The sequence below is a fragment of the Pyrus communis genome, chromosome 3 (assembly GCF_041283825.1).
Source record: "Pyrus communis isolate YQ-2024b chromosome 3, ASM4128382v1, whole genome shotgun sequence".
Lineage (NCBI taxonomy): Eukaryota > Viridiplantae > Streptophyta > Magnoliopsida > Rosales > Rosaceae > Pyrus > Pyrus communis.
This window is the reverse complement of record NC_142567.1, coordinates 26,776,941-26,792,657: the sequence shown is the minus strand read 5'-3', so window position 1 is coordinate 26,792,657 and position 15,717 is coordinate 26,776,941. Positions and strand designations below refer to the sequence as shown.

The 15,717-nt window shown below is 37.2% G+C and overlaps 1 protein-coding gene across 1 annotated transcript; it reads left to right on the top strand.

The window, feature by feature from the left end:
• The first annotated feature begins 7,258 nt into the window (after positions 1-7,258).
• On the top strand, positions 7,259-10,200 carry LOC137716439 (protein NUCLEAR FUSION DEFECTIVE 4-like). The gene is made up of 2 exons (XM_068455898.2): positions 7,259-9,310; positions 9,562-10,200. Exons 1-2 carry the CDS (start codon positions 8,133-8,135, stop codon positions 9,986-9,988), a joined length of 1,605 nt encoding a protein of 534 aa, XP_068311999.2. The 5' UTR covers positions 7,259-8,132; the 3' UTR covers positions 9,989-10,200.
• Positions 10,201-15,717: the final 5,517 nt, after the last annotated feature.

Genomic DNA, 15,717 nt, shown 5'->3' with positions numbered 1-15,717 from the left:
CACGGCCATTTCGATCCATTCTTCCGCTTTGTTTCTCTGATCTTTGCTGTTCATTTCTTACAATTTGTGTTTCTGATTACCATGGCGTCTCCGTCAGATTCTGCATCTCCTGGATCTCTTCAGAATTCTGCCCCAAATCCTTCGACAAACCCTAATTTGTCAAATTCGTATGCTTCTCTCACAATTCAGAATATTGGCAGCATGGTGCCGATCAAGCTCAAGAGATCTAACTATCTTCCATGGCGTGCTTTGTTTGCACCGATTCTCCGCCGCTACAAACTTCTCGGTCTGGTTGAAGGTACTGAGCCATGTCCACCGCCATTTCTTCAAGATCAATCAATTAATCCAGACTTTGAGATCTGGTATGAAAAGGATCAAAACCTGTTGATTTGGTTGAATTCTACACTATCGGAAGATGTCATTCCGTTTACTGTTGGTGTCTCTTCTGCTCATGATCTTTGGATCAAGCTGGAACAACGTTTTGGTGGTGTCTCTGATGCTCACATCCATCAACTCCGGTCTCGTCTTCAAGCAATTCAAAAAGGTGCTCAATCCATGACGGATTATCTTCAACAACTCAAAGAAATCTCTGATTCTCTCTCTGCTGCTGGTGCACCTATTTCTGATCGAGATCTCATTGCGGCCACTCTTGCTGGATTACCTGATGAATTCGAATCATTTATTGAATCCGTAATGTTACGCCTCTCTTCCACGTCTTTGGATGAGTTACACAGCCTTCTTCTTACCAAGGAGCTTTCCATGTCTCGTCGCAAGAAGCTCTCTTCTTCCTCTACTGAGTCCTTTCAAGCGTTCTCTGCTCAGTCTCAACCGCCTCTTCTTCCAACTCCACCGCCTCAAGCATATGCTGCTCAATCTCAACAATCTCTTCGTTTCAACTCGAATCGTGGTCGAAATAACTATCGCGGTAATCACTATTCCAATTCTGGTCGGTATAACAACAATCGTGGATATAGAGGCACTTATCGAGGTCCATCTTACAATCGTGGTCATCCACAAGGTGTTCGTAATTCTTCTTCCAGCAGCTCTCATGCTTCTTGCCAAATCTGTGGCTCTCATAGCCATGAAGCTATCGATTGCTTCGATCGCATGAATCCTGGCATTTCTGGGAAGATTCCTCTTGCAAAACTTGCAGCCATGTGTGCTCACTACAACTCCAAATCTTCTCCGTCTTGGCTATTGGACTCTGGCGCCACCTCTCATATCACTAATGACATTGCCAATATATCTTCACCAACACCGTACACTGGCGAGGACAAAGTTTATGTCGGTGATGGTAATGGTCTCTCTATCCATCATATTGGCTCTTCTTCTTTGCATTCTCCTAATGCTAAATTTCATTTGAGTAATGTTCTTCATGTTCCTCAAATGAAACACAATCTGTTATCTGCATACCAGTTTCTCAAAGATAACTATTGTGCCTTAACACTTGATTCTGATGGATCTGTTCTAAAGGATCGTACTACGGGGAGGACGCTTTTGCAGGGCCCCGTTAAAGATGGCTTTTATCCTCTGCGAAATTGTCCTTCCATTCATCCTTCTTCTGGATGCACTTATGCTTTTGTCAGTGCTCAAGGTTCAGTCAAACTATGGCACAGTCGACTGGGACATCTTTCCTCCTCTATCTTTCGAAAAGTAATCTCCAGCAATAAGCTTGCTATTAAAGGTACATCCTCTGTTGACTTCTTTTGCTCCAAGTGTGCTATTGCGAAAAATCATAAACTACCCTTTAGTTCCTCAACTACATCCACTTCTCAGTCTCTTGAGCTATTACATTGTGATCTGTGGGGACCTGCTTCTGTCACTTCAGTGAGTGGTTTTCGGTATTACTTTCTTATTGTTGATGACTTTAGCAAGTACAGTTGGTGTTTTCCTTTAAAGAATAAATCAGAGGTGTACTCTACTTTTATACTCTTCAAAGCTTATGTTGAGAATATTGTTGGTAATAAAATAAAGATCCTTCGTTCAGATTCTGGGGGTGAATTTACCAGTTTGCAATTTAAAGCTTTTCTTCATACTCACGGTATTGTTCAACAACTTAGTTGTCCACACACACCAGAACAAAATGGTTGTGTGGAGAGGAAACATAGACATCTTGTGGAGACTGCTCGGACCTTATTAGTTGAATCTAGTGTTCCTCATCTCTATTGGGTTGAAGCCTTTACCACTGCTGTTTATCTTATCAATAGACTGCCTATCTCAGGAAATACTAAATCTCCGTGGGAATTGCTGTTTACCAAATACCCAGATTACTCCAAACTTAAGGTCTTTGGGTGTAGTTGTTATCCATGGTTAAAGCCCTACATTTCTTCTAAACTTGATGGGAAAAGTAAGAGATGTATCTTCTTGGGTTACAGTTTGCAACACAAAGGTTATCGGTGTTTGGATTTGGAACATAATCGGATTTATGTCTCTAGGCATGTTACTTTTGATGAGGCCACCTTTCCATTTAAAGATGTCATCTATGTCCAATCCTCTGTTGATCAGTCTCCTTTTGTCTCTTCATCAATTGATCTTCACTTTTCCATGCCCCTATCTATACCCCCTGTACCTGTGACTTTATCACCCTCACTACCATCTTCTTCCCCATCTAATATTTCTTCTCAACCTGTCCCTCAACCTGTCTCTTCCTCTCCATCTGTGTCTCCAACTCAACCTATCCATCACCCTGTCCATCAACCTGTCCCTCAACCTGTCCACCAACCTATCCCTCAACCTTCATTTGCTTCTAATCTGCATCCCATGGTTACTCGATCCAAAAATGGTATTCATACACCTAGAGTCTTCACAGCTACCAAACATCATCTTCCTTCATCCACAGATTACATTCCTCATACTTACCTTCAAGCCTCTAAGTTTGAAAATTGGAGAATGGCCATGCAACATGAATTCAATGCTCTTTTATCCACTGGCACTTGGACACTGGTTCCTTCTTCACCCTCTCAAAATGTAGTTGGTTGCAAGTGGGTCTTTCGCATCAAAAAGCTTCCGGATGGATCCATTGAGCGCTACAAAGCACGACTTGTTGCTAAGGGATTTCACCAAAAGGAAGGTCTTGACTATACAGAAACCTTCAGTCCAGTTGCAAAGCCGGTTACTATCAGACTGTTGTTATCCTTTGCTGTCCAATTTAATTGGTCTCTCAAACAACTGGACATCAGCAATGCCTTTTTGCACGGTGACTTAAAAGAAGATGTGTTCATGGTTCAACCCCCTGGGTTTCAAGATCCCAGCAAGCCTACTCATGTGTGCAAGCTCAGAAAATCTCTCTACGGCCTGAAACAGGCTCCTAGAGCTTGGTTTGACAAATTATTTCAAGCTCTTCAATCTATGGGCTTTAGTCAATCCTCATCTGATGCATCCTTATTTGTTCTTCATGATCCAACTCTGGTTATAGTACTTGTCTATGTTGATGATATTCTGGTTAGTGGTCCTGATGCTCACATCTGCAATCAGTTCATAGCTCAATTGAGCACTTTGTTTCCTGTTAAAGATCTAGGTCACCTGCATTACTTTCTGGGTCTAGAAGTTCATCATACAACAGATGCTATGATTCTTCACCAAAACAAGTATCTGCTTGATCTGCTGCAGAAAACACATATGACTGGTGCAAAGCCTTGTTCCACACCACTCAGCTCTACTAAATTAGATCATAGTGGGGACTTACTTGCTGATCCAACTGAATACAGATCACTTGTTGGTGCTCTTCAATACTTAACTTGGACACGGCCTGATATTTCTTTTGCAGTCAATCAAATCTGTCAGTTTATGCATAAACCCACTGTTCTTCACATGCAAGCAGCCAAACGTATATTGAGATTTCTCAAAGGCACTATTACTCATGGTCTTTTGTTTAAGAAAGGTGATTTGCATCTGTCAGCCTATTCTGATGCCGATTGGGCTGGTTGTTCTTATGACAGAAGATCCACCAGTGGTTCATGTGTTTTTTTGGGCACCAACTTAATTAGCTGGAGTGCCAAGAAACAATCAACCGTAGCAAGATCATCCACTGAAGCTGAGTACCGTTCCTTGGCTCACACTGCTGCAGAAGTTACTTGGATTTGCAAGGTGCTCAAAGACTTTGGCTTTCCTCTCTCTCACAAACCCACTCTCTGGTGTGATAATATCTCTGCTTTATCTCTTGCTTCCAATCCTGTTTTTCATGCTCGCACTAAGCATATAGAGATTGATTATCATTATATTCGTGAGTTAGTCCTTGCAAATCTGGTTGAAGTCAAGTATGTGTGCAGTCAGGATCAAATTGCAGATATTCACACCAAAGCCTTATCTAAAAACCGGTTTCAGTTTTTGCAGTCCAAGCTTTCTCTTGGAATTCTAAATTCTTCCAAGTTTAGCTTGAGGGGGTGTAAAGATGAAGATGCTATATCATAACTAAAGTTGATTAGTTATTAGTTTTGTATAAGGTGTCATTCATGTAATGAGTTTATCTTATGTGGTAGCTTAGACTAGCTAAAGGTAAATAATCAAAAGACTATATATATGTAATTGTATTATTCTTTTGAGATAATGAGAATACCTAGATATCTTAATACTTAAGAAAACTCTCTCTCTCTCTTCTCTCTTCTTTCTTCTCTCTCTCTCTCTCTCGTTTGCAAGAACACAGAACTTCTACAATATGTACGTAAGAGTAGTACCATCGATCTGCTCCCTCTTACAATCGCTTCATCGTATGCATGATGAGTAACACGTGAAAGGATAATTTTCAGAAAAAGATGCACATATTAGAACCCCTCAGCCCAAATTCCTAATTATTGTTAATACAAGGCCAAATACCTAAGGCAGGTATGATACTATTACTTCCAAGTCACAAACTCTACAAAATAGAATACTTAAAAAGATTTCTAACTGAAAGTATATCTGAAGGGTTTCTACATATATAAGCTGTCACTACTACATGCCATTCTTTTCACAATGTTCACATTCTCCATATATTGATCCACATACTGTAAATTAACTAGATTATGATGTAAACATGGGCAATTGCCATTGTTTAGATATGGGTTGAAATCTTTGAGCTGGCTGGCCTACATATTGTCATGGATGATGTCAAACGATTAAATCTGTAACATACATTAACATGGGGCTTTCCCTATCTCTTGTCTTTAAGAAAATGCATGGCCCTTGTCCCTCCCACGGTATGAGAAGCACGAAATCCAGGATATAGAATTTGATGGCATGTTCACATTCTTACCATACTTGCCTATATACGTCACCTCATGGGTTTGTAGTAGCCCACCAATCTGCAGACGGCTCATTCCAAAGTTATACTACGCCAAAGTTCAATAAATACTAGAATTCTCTCGGTGTGATTGTAACATAGTTACATGGTTTTGTTATCTCCTCAAGATCTTAATCCTCGAGACTTTAATCTGCGAATAACTTATGTTATACCGTCTTAAAATCTTAAACCCCGGTAAATCAACTTCAATGAACGACTAAGAGAAAATTAACCAATTACAAGACTCTCTCTCTCTCTCTCTCTCTCTCTCTCTCTCTCTCTCTCTCTCTCTCTCTCTCTCTCTCTCTCTCTCTCTCTCTCTGCGTCATGATTGGTTAACACCATAATTTTATTGACCATCTGTTTCTAGCTATCATACTCAAATAAAAACCAACGATTGTGAATGTGGTGGTCATTATTTAACCACATTGTATGAGCACAACCACTAGCTAGCTACTGCATGAAGAAAACTTGAAAAGTCCCTTTGCATCGGTTGCAAATGGCCAAAATAATTGTCAAATTTTTATGGGTTACAGAAAAGAGCTATCAAAACTGTTGGGAGGGAATCCTACGTCAGGAAATGAGGGACCTTGCATATGCTTATAAGTAGTTAGACTACTCCAACCATATTGCTAACTGGTTTTATGGTGGAACCTCAATTTTCTTCATAGTATCAGAGAAGGTTGTCCCATGTGTGAAGTCCAACAGGTCCACATCACCTGATTTGTATTGTCCACGTGTTAGGCTTGAAAATTTGTCACATGTGTGGGGGTGCGTTGAGAGTGAATCACATATCGGGGAAAGGTGTGACCTTGCATATACTTATAAATAAAGGCAAACTAATGAAAAAAGCTTGAAAACTTTGAGTTTTAATCAAAATGACAAAAAAATGTTGTAAGTAAATACTACCAGGAGTGACTTTTAAGAGTAAAAATATCATTTTCATTAAAAGTGAACAGTACCGGAAGTGTTTCGTTAAAACTCCTTATAAATAATTGAACTACTTCCCTATATTGTCAATTGATTTTATGGTGGAACTTCAACTTTTTTCAAATGCAATATATTTGTCACTTTACCCAACTATTTCTATTATTAATTTGAAAAGAAAAAAAAAAGTTATCCTTAAACCCTTCTCTATTCCGAACAAGGACGTAGGATTCAAAAGTTTATACCTAACTTCAGTTAAGGTGAGAGAATCAATCAATTATACCCCTCGTAGAAAAGATTACTTAGTTTACTTGCATAGTATGAGTATGAGAAACAGAGATGAATTAAGGATGGGACTGATTGAGTATGTGATAAGCATCTCCCTCATGCTAATGGGACACCTTTACTTTTCAGGTATTCTATACCAAAATCCATGTAGAGCCTACTTATATATTCATTTGTTTTATGATAGTAAGCAAAGGTTATAAATTAATGAAAATGATACTTATTCTTTACAAGTAAATATGCTGTCAATTTTGTTTAAAACAAATTTATCCTTTATTTTTATTTATTTTTATGAAGTTATAGGGCCATATGGTTTTTAACCAATCTTTACATATACCACATTTTCTAATCAAGGATTGGAAGAGACTCCAACTTAAGCATTAGTTAAATTATAAGATGACTCGATTAAGGGACACTTTGGTTAGAAATGTATGTTCGGCTTGGAAATAGTGCACTTAGGTTAGGGATCACCTGAATTTGTTGCCTTCATTTGAAACTTTGATTGAATAAGGAGCATTTTAAGCAAGTCAAGGTAGTAAATAGACTGCGTGATTTCTACATGACTTCGAAAGAAAAAAAAAATTGAGGGAAAGACTAGACCAAGAAGAGAGGAAAGAGACATTTATAAGGTAAAATTTCGAAACCTATGATCTTTTTTCGTTTTAGTTTTTCCAATGGGTTGATGAAATAATGAAAACTAAAATAAAATAAATATTCAATTTCCTTTCCTAACAAAAACAATTTGTAGAAGAAACCCTATATAAATGGTTTCACACTCCCCCTCTGGTCAAGGACGGAACTAGTGTAGGCCTAAGGGGGGCGGATGCTCCCGCTCATTAAAAAAAATGTATGGTTGCATTCCAATTCTCAATAACCAGCTCTAAACTAGTCTACCGTTTTGGATCCCAAATGCCCTACCTGATGACAAAACTCATCCCACCACGTACGGCAAAGCAATTCTAGTCCTCAACTTCTTCAGATTTTTCTTCCCCTTTCATTCAACCAAAACTCAATTGAACTTGGAGTGTTATAGATAGTTGGAGTTCAAGTAATTAATTATCAAAATTCAACACAAGAATTTTACTCCACAAGGTATTTTATACGACTTTACTTCATTAATTTGTTTTTGGCATTTCAATTTAGAATTTAGCTTTCTAATTTAGAGATCAATGGATGAATGATAAAATGATTATTTTTATATAAAGAGATATTTAATGGTATGGGTAATGATATTGTTATGCAACGCTTTCAAAACATGAAAACAATTCAAGGAATATTGTAATATGTTGTATGAAAAAATTTATGGATTAATATATTAGTGTTTTGTTCAATAAATTCTTAAGATTTTTAATTGTGACTTTGTTGTTTGAGGATGCCGCCGCTCATACAAATCTCTGGCTTCGTCCCTGCCTTTGGTTAATTGTCAATTTTGTAACTCATATAAATCAATGGACATAGAAACTCCTGTGGTCCTTTTCATTTGCCAGCATTTCTAACTCTTGCTTACACTCTTTTCACACAACACCCCTCTCCTCCTCCTACCTCCTCTTCAAAGCCCAACATATAGGTACACACACTATATAAAACAGTATTCCGCACCTGCAAATCACCAACAAACATAACAGAAACCCTAATTTCATCAAAACCCACCTCATATTTCCTCATGCCGTCTTCTTCTTCTTCTTCTTCTTCTTCTTCTGCTCTCCAATGGTTAAGCCTAGTGGGAATCATATGGCTTCAGGCCATCAATGGAACCAACACCAACTTCCCAGCTTACTCCTCCCAGCTCAAAAACGTCCTCTCCATGTCCCAACTACAGCTCAACAACCTCGCCTTCGCCTCAGACGCTGGAAAACTCCTTGGTTGGTTTTCCGGCATTGCTGCCATCTACTTACCCCTCTGGCTAGTCCTCATGATCGGTTCGCTTCTCGGTCTAATCGGGTACGGCGTCCAGTTCCTCTTCATCACAAACCAAATCTCATCTCCTTCCTATTGGCAGATTTTCTTGCTAACTGTTATGGCTGGGAATAGCATTTGCTGGATCAACACTGTGTGCTATGTTGTTTGCATTAGAAACTTCCCATGTCATCAACAAATTGCCGTGGGGATAACAACGAGTTACCAAGGATTGAGCGCCAAGATTTATACAGATATTGTTGGCGCTGTATTTTCGTCTTCACCTCATAGAAGAGCCAAGGCCTACTTATTTCTCAACTCTCTTTTGCCACTTGTTGTTTGTGTTATCGTCATGCCATTGGTTCGAGACGTTGATTTGATGGGAAGGCAAAGGAACATGGAAGCTGGGTTTATCTTCATGTTTGTGATAACAATTGCCACCGGAATCTACTCGGTGATCAGCAGTTTAGGGTCGACTTCTGGCGGGTTATCTCCCCTACACAATTTAACAGGCACCGGATTATTCCTGTTAATCCCGTTGGTGATTCCAATTGTTGAGAAAATGAGGGAAATAATGTCAAGAAAATGGAACGTAAACAGAGAGAGAAGAGTATATAATTTTACCATAGAAGAGAAGAACAACGAAATGGGGAGCTTGGAGAATGGAGGAGTGAAGGAGGGAGAAGAAATAGAGGCTAGGCAAGTTCATGAAGTTCGTGTTAGGGAGGAGATTGGAGTGAAGTTGATGGTGACAAGGATTGATTTTTGGTTATATTTATTTGTGTATTTTTTCAGTGCAACACTTGGGTTGGTGTTCTTGAACAACTTGGGACAGATTGCAGAGTCCAGGGGCTCATCTAGGACTTCTTCTCTAGTCTCTTTATCCTCTTCATTTGGGTTTTTTGGCCGTCTCATGCCTTCTCTTTTGGACTATTTCTTCTCAAGGTAACCCCTCCCTCTCTCATTTCTTATAATTTTTCACTAATTTAAATATATTTGCTGAAGCACGTGAATTATATGCTCTATGTGTGAGGTGTTATGTATGTTCATTACTTCATATATGGCATGCTATGTTGTAAAAATTAATTTCAAACTGACAAACCACTAAAAATATAATATGTTAAAATGTGTGACAAGCGAATAGTTTTGATAAATTGGAAACGACGTTTGACATATGTGGGTGATTTATTTTTCAGGAGTAAGTACATGATTTCAAGACCAGCATTAATAGTTGCATTAATGGCACCAATAGCAGGAGTTTTCTTCTTGCTTCTCAACCCAGCCAACCTCTCCCTTTTCATCAGCACAGCAATTATAGGAGTGTGTTCTGGAGCAATTACTTCAATCGCAGTGTCCATAACCACAGAGCTGTTTGGGACCAAGAATTTCTCAGTGAACCACAATGTGGTGGTAGCCAACATATCAATCGGGTCTTTTGTGTTTGGGTACATGTCTGCTATTTTTTATCACAAGGATGGAAATCATGGTGGGGATGGGAAGTGCATGGGAATGGCTTGCTACAGAAGCACTTTTATTATATGGGGCTGCCTTTGTTTTCTGGGCACTGGCCTAGCTTTAATGCTCTACGCACGAACACGAAAGTTCTACGCCCAAAGATCGTAGATTGTGATTTTTAGGGTTTTAATGTTTTAGTATTTTTCTTTTTCTTAAAAAAGCTTAAAGGTAGAAAGAAAAGAAAAGAAAAGTACAGCTATTAATACAGCATAGAAACTGGTTAGATGTTGATCTAACTTTGTACAAAGTAGGTTAATGACAAACCTGTATTGTTACACAAATATTATTAATTTCTGCAATAATTTGTTGTTGATGATGAACTCCTAAGGAATACAATTGAATTGTTGAACCATATACAATATATACTCAAATGAATACGTATATAATCCATACTACATAGCAAAACTAAAGTAACATAATTATTGATAGTATGATCTCACGTCGGAAAAGAGAAGAACACACAACAATTCCAACCCTAATCTACTACAATTCAAACCTTAATATTCTACTACAATTTTATCTAACTTACATGACACTGTTATGTGATATTTCCTATTAATAAAATAAGAAAACGTGAACAAAAATTTACACATATCTTTATTTTATTGACATGAAACAGCCACCATAATAGTGATACTACTATGGGAAGTATGGGACCTCTTTTCCTGCACACTGCATACCCTCAAAGCAATTCAACTATAAAACTAAGCATGCATGCACATCATAGTATAAATAAAGCTAGGGGTCCACAGGATTGTTAGATGGAGGGGTGAGTATGGTCTGAGTTGTGCCATAGTGTAATGAATACTGTTCCTTACTCTCTTGCATATTGAATGCATCATGCCATCACCAGTCGCTAATTTTCGACCAAAAAAATCAGTCGGTAACTTGTAATTTTAGTGTCCAGGAATTTTTGACGTTTGCCAATTTTTCCAACACTTTCATTTCTTACTGTCTTTTGACTGATCTTACGTTTGGCTGACCTAATGATGACGTACTCAATCCTGTCATACGACCTAGAGTAATATCTTTGTCATTTTCAGACAATATTGAAAGGTTTCAATGGTCTGCCACACGAGGAGCAACACGCGGCCAAGGTTTCTTTAGACAACCAAAATTAACTGTTCTTCTATCGACACTAAACAGTTCTTGTACACTTCACACTGGTAACATGAACTTACCTGAGCCGTTGAAACAAAACATGCAAGATAGAAATGTAGTGACAAGTTAACTACTCATTTATATCGACATATGCATGTGAATTGAGTTGCGAGTTATATGTTTGGACTCACCGCGACATGATATACATGAGAGATTGTTTTTTGTTTTGTGTGTCTTCCATTGTTCAAATCAGTGGCGGAGTCAAAATTTTTAAATAATGAAGTCATGACTTCGAAAAAGAAAACTTCATTGGATCATTCGTCGAGCACCTACTAGGAACATGTTTACTCTTGCCACCATCTGCCAAAGGCTTGTGACAATATATGTCAAGAACTATTACGATATGTAAAGGCTTGTCAAGGGTGACTACAGGAAACTGTAGAGTAATGTTGAAGATTGTCAAGGCTTGTCAACTAAGGCATTTTATCGAACATTTGATGCACACAATAGAGTTGCTCACAAGAAGAGAGTAGAAAATGAAGACGTGGATGATAGATAAAAAATAGAAGAAGTATGAGTAGGATGTTGTAATTTAGTTTGTTCTAACTGTTTATAGGGTCAAATACAACATACATACACATATACATGATATTTTTGAAGTTGTTGAGGTCATGAACAACTAATGATTCCAAGTTGGCTCCGCCATTGGTTCAAATAATTATATTCCTAGCTGGTTTTTCTTCATATTAAACTTCTGAGTCGTTAGATTAAAGAGCTTTACTATATGGTACTAGAGTAATACTAGGTATACTAACTTTTTAAACCAATTTGTAAATCATGTGATCTATCATCAATAAAAAATAAGCATGTTAATCAACACTTAGATAGTAATCTAATTATCAACAATCACATTATATAATTTATAAAATATAACTTAAACTGATAATCTTCCTAACATTATCTCCCTAGCATTGTCCATGTTACTATATACTCCGCCTTCTACATTCTCTTTATTCAAGAAAACACATCAATGAAATCAGTGCTTCTTCTTCCTCTTTTCTTCTCTTATCTTAACAGATCAAATGCATGGTCACTATATTTTGTTAACCTTTTTTTTAAGATTCCTTTCCAAAATAATGTGCAAACAAAGTTAGCTGAATGCATAAAATTTTGAATGCCAATTCAAACTTTATTTTTTAATTTCTTCTGTCTCTTCAAACCCAAAGTTTCAAAGTTTCATACATATCACCTTACTAGCAGGTAAGGTTTGTCGACTCAAATAACTTTCTGGTGTATAGTTTAGAGTATTATTGTTGGTTCTTAAATAGCCTCCAGCAGAAGCAGACATAAATAATTGAATGCATTATATACATATATACAGGAGAAATATATCCTAATTTGCTAGTATTTTCTGCCCCAACACAATTTTAAAACCAAAGTGCCCATTAGTCTATTAGTACTTACTCATCATCAAAAAACATAAACAATGACGCTATATATACACTTCTATTTCCAATGTTTGAAAAAGGTGTCTACTTCGAATCTCTGTCACTAATAAAAACATAAACATGACGCTATATAATTCAAGTTTAAAAAGCATAACCATGACACTATATTATTATATAAATATCACAACCCACTCGGTGTCATATTCTTCCATCCAAATTTAAAGGTTTAACGATATTACCCTTATTTCTTTGAGGATTGTTATTTCATATCATGCTTGTTTCTTCTCGAGTAAAAGAGTTCGTTTCTTCACCAAAAGAAAATACAAAGCTCATAGTCTTGTGTGAAGTTTGTATCCTTTTCTAGCTCAAAGGGCTAAAATCTTTTCATCAAGAAAGAGGCCCGGAGCTCATTGGACTCAAAATTCTTAATGCAAAGCGTCTATGACTCATGGGTACAAATTTATTTGTCCAATTGATTAAACTAAACAATTTGATGTCATAGATATTCATCCATTGTGTTTGTCAAATTTGAATATTAATTTACAATTTATATTTTGATACGTACACCTGTTTGGGTGGACATTTAATGTTGGGCTTAGTATAATTGAAAGCCCAGGAATGCGAAAAATAGAAAGGGGTTGGGCTCAGATAGTTGGCAGCCCAGGAGGAATTTAAAATCACTTTTGACAATGAATAGGCAGCAAGCCTATGTGAGAAGTGACAAGTAATAGAAGGAAGCTCACCCTTAGTAAAAAGCACTTTTCCGTGGCATGAGTAGGTAATTAACAAAAGTTGATGATGACTCACTGTGCTTTGGAAGCCATCACCAAAAGGGAAGGCTTGGACAATCGGGCTAGAAAAGTCTATAAAATCCATAAAGGGCACGAGCAAAAACTCTCTCTCAACCAATCAATCAAGCAACTCTCAATTCACTCAACAACAAAAACAAAAAAAGCTCTAGTTTGTTCATCCTTTGTCCCTTTCAAATCGCAAGTCCACCGTAGAAAGTTCTCTTTTGTCTAGTTTTAGAAGCTCTGTTGTCATTCCCTTTGTTGTAGTATCGAATCCCTTTTGTAAACCTTATTTATATTTACTTTTCCAAGATTCCAATCACTGTTAAATACAAGGAGAGGTGTCTACAAGAGGATGAACCTTGCCCAACAAGGTTGCGATCTTACTCGAATCTCCTTCATTTATGTAGAATAAATATGTTATTTCTGTATCTTTAATTAAACCTTATGTCATTTTTAACTAATTTCGTTCAAGTTTTAGTTATGATCAATCATGTTAAACTAATTATTCTTGTTTCCTTGTCATCCGCCTAAGCTTATAATTAAGGAATTAATGTAAATGACCTTCAACTCCTTTGTGAACAAACATATGATGTTATAAATGAAAGTCCTTGATCAAAAGGCAATAAAAGAACTTAATGCAGGCTTAACCCATTTGTGAACAATCCTGATAATACAAGAAGTTAAAGTGACTTGTAGCACAAGAAATTGATTAATTGAACAATCAAGTAAACAATCTGTTAGACAAAAAGGACAGTGGCATGCTCAGATCCATGTTAGTTTTGATCAAGGTTCTAAAAAACGCTAGGCGCTAGTTGGGCGGTAGGCTAGTGCCTAGCGCCTAGGTGGATTTAGATAAATTTCTTGTATATCTTGTAAGTGCGTTTGACACTTACAAAAAATTATACTTGTATGAAATATGAATACAATAATAAATAAATAAAAAATGATAAAATGCAAAACTAGTATCCAAAGTTCAAAATTTAAAAACACACATATATGCCATATTAGTTAAGATATTTTGAATGATTATATATAATTTTCATAAAAATAAAAATAAAAATCCCATGTGTGTCGTGTGAAGAGGTGCATGCATCCTCCCCAATTTCAAAAAGCACCATGTATGTGGTGTGACCCTTACTCTCTATCCCTAGTCCCCATCCCTCACATCAGTCAAGAGACTCCTTTTTGATGCCTTGAAAACCGAAAACTTTTATTCATTTTATTTCTTTTTTTCTTATCGGCTTCGTCTTCTTTCCTTTCCACTTCTTCCACTTTCTTTTTCTTTTCGTTTTCCTTCTGTACATTCTCCTTTTTTTTTTCTTGTTTCCTCTTCTTATGTTTTGCGCTGTAAGTTCCTTTTCTTCAATGGATTTCAGAGAAAGTGAGTCGCAATAGCTAAGAAGGTGGTGGTGCACAGAGAAAAGGAGTCGAAGCGGTGGAATTTCTTCTCAAGAAACCTCTACTTCGCCTACTGCTGCCTAGACAGCCGCCTAGATTGCCTAAGAACGCCTAGGCGAGCACCTAACAGATTTTTCTTAACGATTCGAACCTAATCGCATCGACACCACCACGCCCAATGCCTAGGCCGTTTTTTAGAACATTGGTTTTGATTGTGAGCCTTAAGGCCTAATAAATGCCCCACAAAGGCACCATTCAAACTAACAATAAATGTATATTGCAGAAGACTAAGCAACAAACCTTGCCCGACAAGGCAAGACAAGGGTTGTTATGCGAGGGACAGATCTAGCCCAAACAACAATAGACTTGTAAATTTTGGTGAAATAAATGTTCACTAACAAGTTAAATTTTGACATGCCAAGGGCTAAGGTAGCGTACACTAGGGGTCCCACAAATTGCACATATGTGATGTGACTCATGAAAACTAGATGCAGTTATAATTAGTGACACGCGTTAGCATCTGAAACATCCATCAAACGAATCAAAACAAACACAAAGGGAACAAATTAACCCTAATTTGATTAAATTATATCAATTAGGGTTTAATTCCCTAAATTAAAGAAACTGTAAAGCTAAAGTAAATAATTAGCTCAAATTAAATTAAATAAAAACAATCTATCCCACAAATCATGGGATCCAGATGGACTTTTGAGAAAACGAAGCAATCTAAAGCCTTGGAGAAATTCATAAAGCTCTCTGACCAAGGCAAAACAGTAACACTCGTATAATTCATCAAGCTTGTCGAGAATCAACAAGCACAACAAACACACGTGTTGGTTCATCTGTAGTAAAGCAAAAGACCACCAACCACATGAAACCACTCGTGGTCTGTTTCATTCAAGATCAAGTCTCGACGGTCTTGGAAGAAATCGCATCCTGATTCAAGATCAAGTGCTCACCACCCTTGGATCAAATCTCAAGATTGGAAATCGATTTAGAAAATATTCTTGTAAAAAAAATAACCACAGTTATTGTACCCTAAAGATTAATGAATACAATATTATTTTGTATACATATTCTTATTTTATTTATTGCT

What these genes read in the sequence shown, in the direction of transcription:
- LOC137716439 (XM_068455898.2), top strand. Translation starts at nt 8,133, where the DNA reads ATGCCGTCTTCTTCTTCTTCTTCTTCTTCTTCTTCTGCTCTCCAATGG. An exon ending in TTGGACTATTTCTTCTCAAG is followed by an intron (nt 9,311 to 9,561) that starts GTAACCCCTCCC and finishes TTTATTTTTCAG; the next exon opens with GAGTAAGTACATGATTTCAA.